This window comes from Morone saxatilis, unplaced genomic scaffold (genome assembly GCF_004916995.1).
Source record: "Morone saxatilis isolate NCDOM2014 unplaced genomic scaffold, NCSU_SB_2.0 Contig10, whole genome shotgun sequence".
In the NCBI taxonomy this organism is placed as follows: domain Eukaryota; kingdom Metazoa; phylum Chordata; class Actinopteri; family Moronidae; genus Morone; species Morone saxatilis.
The window spans coordinates 56,661-64,406 of record NW_023339652.1 but is presented as its reverse complement, the minus strand read 5'-3'; the positions used below and the strand labels follow the sequence as shown (position 1 = coordinate 64,406).

General features: G+C 39.5%; 1 protein-coding gene across 1 annotated transcript; it reads left to right on the top strand.

Annotated features, from left to right (window-relative positions):
- Positions 1 to 30: 30 nt before the first annotated feature.
- LOC118339130 (arg8-vasotocin receptor-like) lies at positions 31 to 5,885 on the top strand. The gene is made up of 2 exons (XM_035676671.1): positions 31 to 1,107; positions 5,602 to 5,885. Exons 1-2 carry the CDS (start codon positions 147 to 149, stop codon positions 5,883 to 5,885), a joined length of 1,245 nt encoding a protein of 414 aa, XP_035532564.1. The 5' UTR covers positions 31 to 146.
- The last annotated feature ends 1,861 nt before the right edge of the window (positions 5,886 to 7,746 follow it).

The window sequence follows — 7,746 nt, the reverse complement described above, 5'->3', positions numbered from 1 at the left end:
TCTTTGGTTTCTGAGCGGTGTATCCAACGTGTGATCACCCCTCCCCAGTGCATGGTGGAGTAATTTTTTGGGACAGCCACAGTCTCCCGGTGGTGACGGTATAACGCACAGCCGCCCTCCGTGCGCCCGGAGGAGAAGTGGCCACCATGCTCTTCCCCTCGGAGAGCACCGACAACAGCACGGGCAGAAACTGCAGCGAGTTCAGCTTTACGCAGCAGCTGGAGACCGCTGCCGCCGCCGGGAACCTCAGCGGGAAGAGGAACGACACCGACCCGTTTGGACGGAACGAGGAGGTGGCCAAGATCGAGATCACCGTCCTGAGCCTCGCGTTTCTCGCGGCGGTGGTCGGGAACGTGAGCGTGCTGCTCGCCATGTACAAAACCCGGCGGAAACCGTCGCGCATGCACCTGTTCATGAAGCACCTGAGCCTGGCGGACCTGGTGGTCGCCTTCTTCCAGGTGCTGCCGCAGCTCTGCTGGGAGATCACCTTCCGCTTCTACGGGCCGGACTTTCTGTGCCGCATCGTGAAGCACCTGCAGGTGCTGGGTATGTACGCCTCCACCTACATGATGGTGATGATGACCCTGGACCGGTACATCGCCATCTGCCACCCGCTGCAGACGCTCCATCAGCCGACGCAGCGTGCGCACATCATGATCGGCTCCACCTGGGCGTGCAGCCTGCTCCTCAGCACCCCGCAGTACTTCATCTTCTCCCTGAGCGAGGTGCACCCGGGCTCGGCCGTCTACGACTGCTGGGGACACTTCGTGGAGCCGTGGGGGCTGCGCGCGTACATCACCTGGATCACCGCCGGGATCTTCCTGGTGCCCGTGGCCGTGCTCGTGTTCTGCTACGGATTAATCAGCCACACGATCTGGAAGAACCTCAAGTATAAGACTCGGAGGAAGAGCGTGGGCGCCGTGGCCGAGGCCACCAAGAACGGCATCCTGGGCAGGAACTCGGTCAGCAGCGTCACCACCATCTCCCGCGCCAAATTACGCACGGTGAAGATGACTTTCGTGATCGTGGTGGCGTACGTGGTGTGCTGGGCGCCTTTCTTCACCGTGCAGATGTGGTCGGTGTGGGACGAGACCTTCTCCTGGGACGGTGAGTCCACCTGCTCAGAGGAGCTTTAACATCTCCAGTGGTTCTTGTTTCTGGCTTGTGGCTCCAAAACATTTCACTTTATACACCAAAATTGTGTTGCAGCCACTAAAACTTTATTCAACATTAAACACTAAACTTTAAAACACTTTTAACATTAAAATACATACAATTTATAAATGTAACATTAACATATTCCAGAATAATCAAGGTTTTATTTCCTTCAAGCAATATACTGTTTTTAAAAAACTATTTGTTGTATAAAAGGAACTAAAATAAGTTATATAATATGTTAATTATGCCATAATCCCAATTACTTATGGAAAATGTCACCAATTTATAATAGGTGCAAGTATTTAATTTACTGTATTCATGCAGAGATTTTCAAAGTAAAAGCAGATAGAAACATTGTACCATGATATAAATGTCCCCTGAGGATTATGCTTTGAGCTAACATGCTAATGTTTAGCTAAGGGGATATTGTTTACCATCTTAAGTTTAGTGTGTTAACATGCTAACAGTTGCTAATTAGGATCATTAGCATTGCAGATATTTGGTCATAAAAAGTGTTAATATTGACCTGATGATGGCGCTAGATGAAGAGTCAGAGGATCCTCAGTTCTTGTAATTCATCCTCAGGGGAACATGAATGTCTGAGGCAAATTTCATGGCAATAAATCCAATAAATGTTGAGATATTTCATTAAAACCCTATCGTGGCGCTACAGAAAAAGACTAAAATTAACCAGGAGGATCACTAAATTTGACGCAATACTTTTGAGATCTCAGTCCGGACCCAAAAAGTTAAAAACTATAAAGAACTAAGTCAAATAGATGCTCCACCAATGTTGGTTGCATTTACGTAAGAAACAATGGGAGGCTCCCTGTCTTGTACCTGCTTGGAGTTATAAAGCAGTTGAGCCAGTGCTGCACCGAAGTAAAAATATAAAAAAGCAGCTGTATTTGTGTAGAGCATCAACCTGCCAACATTTTAGTAGGAAAAACAACCACATGAATATCTCATTACACTGACTGCCATGTCTGAGGTTTTTAGCCTGAGACAGAAGCTAAAAAAAAAAAAAGAAACTATTTTTAATTTATCTTCGGAAACAATTTTGCTACGTGCGGAATACTTACAACTTTCTAAACTATCTATTATATGTAAAATGTGTAAGTCCCATGGAAAAAGTGTAAAATATGTCTTTAAATGTGGCCAAAACTTCAAAGCATAGATCGCCTGAGTCGAAGCTTGGATAAAAGCCAAAGAAAATCTGTATTTTTAATTTATGTTTGGAACAATTTCATCACATTTTAAACAAAATCAATTAAAAGCACATGAAAATGCATAAGACGCTGAAAAAGTGTAAAACATGTCAGATGGACACTTTAAATGTGGCCAAAACGTCAAAGAAAAGATCGTCTGAGTGGATTAAAGCCAAAAAAAATCTGCATTTTCATCACATTTAAAACGATCAATTAAAAACGCATATAAAAATTTATAAATTGTACTGAAAGTGTAAAATATGTCAGTTGCATGTGGCCAAACTTGCTCTAAAAGGATATATTATATAGATATATTTGGCATTTCATTGAAATTCATGTGCAGTCAGTGTAGTTTCACATCATTTGGGTGAGGATATGAGTAAGTTTGCAGCCTCAGTCATCCTAAAGGAGCTGCTCACTCACCTGAAGAATTTCATTTGTTTCCAAAGACTTACTGCCTGATAAAAAAAAAAGAAGCACTTTTTGGACTAAGAGGAACATCGAGTTCTCAGTCGTCTTCTGGCATAAAAGAAGTCAGAAACGTCTTAACAGCAGCAATCCAACAATAATTGGTCAGAATAAAAAGAAAACACTCCTGTCTGTGTGCAGTAAAATCAAAATTGAACCAGTTTCTCAGGGCGGATTCACCTCGACCTTAAACTGTTATGAAAAACAGAACAGAATATATTTTGATATAATAGAATTATAGATCCAAAGTTGACAGTAGTTTTTAGCCTTGAAATGCTTGATAATGAAGCTGAAAATGTTATGTTTTTATTTAATTCCAGACCTTAAAATCACCGCCCACGTCTCCATTTCATCACTTTGTAGGCAGGATTAATGCGGCAGGATTAAAGTGACAAGTCCACATGAAACGTGGGGGCTGGAAAAGCTTGGTGACAGCGAGAGTCTGTGAACTGGTAGCTGGAAAGCTATCCATTAGCTTAGTCACACTAAATCACCGCCCACATCTTTTTTTTTTTTTTTTTTTAAAATATGATTAATTGGTGCTGTTGCTTCATTGATGTGTGTTTGGAAAACATTCCCGAGGACAATCTGAGCTTTGTTAGGGAGCTGATTATATTGAGACGTTCACACAACAAAGTGATTAGCTTAGACACAACATGTGTCAAGAGTGTCTCCCTATTTTCTCTTGTTGGGTTTCCTTCCTCCTTCCACACCATTTATTTCACAAAAAAGTTAAAAAGGGAAAATTGAAAGCTTAACAGTTCTTGCCAACTCGTTTGTCATTGCTAGTTCTTGCTAATCTTGCTCACGGTCGGTTTGCAAACACGTTTGCCGTTGTAAGTTTAGCTCGGCCACTAACAGGGCAGAAGTTGACACTCAAAGAGGTATAAAAAAATGTATACATGTAGTAAACCTTATACTTAACATCGCCAGCTGTAGTTGGTGAACATAACTGAGATAACCGTTTGCTACTCACAATAGGTTTCTTGGAGGCTTCTCCCTATTTTCATGGTGATTTTATGCTAATGAAAACATACCAATGTGTATTATTAATTGTGCGAACAGATCAGTGTTGGGTTATTTTAAAGAAAATGTAACGTAATAAAACAGTAAAGTTATCAAGGTATCATAGAATTAAAGTAGTGTAACTCGATTACATTACTTTTGGATTACCTCAACAGTAAATATGCAAATTAAAACCATAGAATAAATATTAAGTAGTATTTTAAGTGTATCGAATAAACAATGTTAGCTTTGAAAATAAAATGGAAATTGAGATTATTATCATCAATTATGTCTTTTACTCAGTTTATTTTTAAAGAAAAACCGATATTAATCCTGCAAATAATCCCAATTTTTACTAAATGTATCTTTTTTTCATGTAACAGTTGCCTTGTTTTTTTATCCAGATTACAACATTTCGACACTACTGCATCTTCAGTCAAAATAGACGTGAGGCAAAACATCATATATAATCAACCTAGAGTGGCTGTATGACGGGAGAAGTACTAACATCAAAGATATGAAAGTACAAAATTCATCCTGGGGAATAGAAAAAGATTTTTACCTCCTCTAGAGAGCTGCAATATCATCAACTCCCTGCCGAGTGCACAGCCTCAATAATTGTCCTTTGTTCAGAGCAAGTTTTTAGGTCCTTGAACCAAGAAGAAGCTGATTGAGGTGCATTTTGCTGGAAGATATCCCGAGAACAACTGTTTCTACCTGTGTTTCTCATACAGGGTGTCAGAAAAATATAGAAAATTGTTACATTTTGTTTTGTGATCAATTCTCAAAAACACTATGGATTTTTGTGTTTTAAGTCCAAAAAGATGGAGCTGTAAACGTTAACCAAGGGCTATGATGTTGGATGTAAAAAGGACAAATAAGTGCAAACCTCACAGTTCTGGTGTTAAAAATCACAATATGTAGTCCCTAGTTGCCTTGCTGTTATACTATCACAATATAATTTAATAATAAATATATAATTTTGACTGATTATTGCCAATACACAGCCCTAATTTTTTAGCAAATGTATAGTAGCCAGACAGAAATGTGAAGTATTTGTCATTTGTTCCTTTTCTAAATAACTTAAAGTGTGGCAGAAATATAATTCATAAAAATATTTTCATTAAAAATAAATCTAGATGTTTTTTCGTTAGGTGTTTTGTGGAGATGTTGGAGCGCTTTCTCATTCCCAGATCGTCAAATACGGATGCGAGTGGTGTTCAGTTAGCTGTAATCTGCAATTTAACCGCTAGATACCATCAAATCCTACACAATGGACTTTCAAATTTGATCATTTAAGTTTTATTTTCTCACGCAATACACAGTGTTTTGTGAAACCAGTGTCTGGGGGCTAAGTCAGCTAAGGTTACTTTTTTTGGCCTAAATTGTCAAATATGGGAACAATATAACTGAAGATGTGTTCTTAAAAGGGTTAAAATTAAATTTTTAATTTCATCTAGAATTTACAACCACTGTCCCAAGGTTGTGGTTTAGCTAAATGTCAATCGGCAACATAAATGTCAAACTATCCTGTAATGAAAGCAGTTCTTAGCTGCAGACCTGTGCAGTGTTTAGAAAAGGAAAGCAGAGGCTCAAACTGGGTCTGGAGGCGAGAATAAACATTCAAAAACAGGCAAGTCAGTGAGTCAGACCTACAGTACGACTCCCTTGAGAGAAAAAGTAAACCTCAGTTTAGCCGTTGACATCCCCCTAGCGTGCCTCATAAATCTGCATCTTTTTCTGTTTCCACCACCCTCCGTAGACTCAGAGAACGCCACCGTGACGCTCTCCGCCCTGCTGGCAAGCCTCAACAGCTGCTGCAACCCCTGGATCTACATGATCTTCAGCGGCCACCTCCTCTCCGACTTCGCCGGCAGCCTGCTGTGCTGCCGCCCGCTGAGGAAGAAGTTCGTCCACCAGGATTCGGACAGCAGCATCCGCCGGACCACGCTGCTCTCCCGCCTGCAGGGTCCACGTCTTTCGGAGCCGTTTAGGGACCTTAACCCTCCCCCGAGAAGCTTTCCGCAGTACCCACCTGCATCCTGACCACCGGAAAGCACCAAACTGGTCTTAATCTGCCGGTAGCAGTGAAAGAGGGAAGGTATGATCTCATCCGAGGGTGCGGTCACACCTCGTAGGTTGTTTTCTTTGGTCCGATTCAGAGTGGAAAAGTTTACTCCACGACAACTTTTAGTGTTGGTTTGTTTAGGTTCACTGTTCGAAGTCAGTGCAAGGTTGGAGGTTTTTTTGGGGAGGGTTTGACAGTCAAAACAAATCAATTCCTGCCGGATCGGTGCCAAAATTTTAAACTTTACTATTCAAAATTTGTCATTGTCAATCTCAGGCTGTTTTATTTATTTATTTTTACATTGTTTCTAAGTGGAACATTTTACATTTTTCGTACCAGTTTTCAGCAATTACATGAACACACAACAGTGATAATAGCACAAGAACATGTAAATAAAAATAATGATAAAAACAAATAAGAGATCATTTAGGTAAGATTGATATTCTCAGTCATTATGATAGAAAATCCAGAAAATAGAGTGAGAGAAGTTACTTTTTGTCTTTAAAACACTCAAATGATGTAACAGGACTGAGTGGGGACACGACTAAAATGCGTATTTTAAGTATTTTATACCTAAATTATATATAAAAGTCACACAATACAAAAAAATAAGATTATAGTCATTATATTTCAAGTTGAAGGCTTTTTAGTTAAAGGTTTTACATGATTCATCTTTAAATTGCATTTGAACAAAGTTCAAGAAACTTTTCCTTAATAATATAATGTATTATTAGAGCGTTTTCATGCATATTTATGCAATGTATTGAAAAGGCACCGATTCGGTGGAGCGGTCTGCTGTAATTTAACAGCTAGCGTCATGAGCGTCTGTCCACACTGAGGAGCAAACTACTGGCTTTCATATGTTAGCATACACGTCTTTTACACCCATATAGACTGTTGTGGGGTTGTTTTCCTGTTGCACATTATGACTGTGGATGTTTATTATGATGTTTGTGCATCTGGAAATGTTGAGTGTTATGTTAGAAATGTAAATGTATGGGGGAGAAAGTGGCCAGACGCCAACTTGCATATATTGGACAATTAGCATAATTAGCATTAATAAGGATAATCACCTGTACACAAAATGTTTTAACAACTGCTTATAGTCTGATTTGGAGGTTTATTCAGGCATTTCAAGTAGAAAATGGCCATTTGGACTCCCGGTGGGATGATTTTTATTAATTTCGAGTGGATTTGTGGAAGTTATTTACATGTTTAATAAATAAACTCAGCGGCAAAAGACACAAATCAATGACAAAATCAACTGTTACGTATAAACATAAAGCTTTCTTGATTCCAAAATGAAGGTCCAACTAATTAAAAATATAAATAACCTCAAAATTTGACCTTTTAACCCAATTGTTGGGGACCCATACTGTACATTTCTAATATAAAACTTCTCCGGGTTGACGTTGCCGGTGCTACAAAGCTAACCGAAACTTCAAATACTCACTTGTCCGTTACGTCTTTTAATGCGTGATGTGCGACAGTCTTGATGTTGTAAAGGCGTGCAATGATGTCAGAAGTTTTCAGACAGATTCTTGTTCAATATTTAATGTTACATGTCAGACTATGTAAATATATCTCTTTAAATTTGCACCATTAAAATACGCACATGCACGTAAATGTATCACAGCGAAGTCACTACGTTTAAGAAAAAAGGTACTAAAGACTATTTTTGTGCCAGTTATTTTCTTTATGAAGCCAAGTATGCGAGTTTACCACAAAGATTTTCAGTTTACTGTTGTATAAGATGAAGAAAAGTAGTGAATATTTACATTTAAGGAGCTGGAAGCAGGGAATTTTGGGTAATTTCCATTAAAAAACAACTTAATTTAG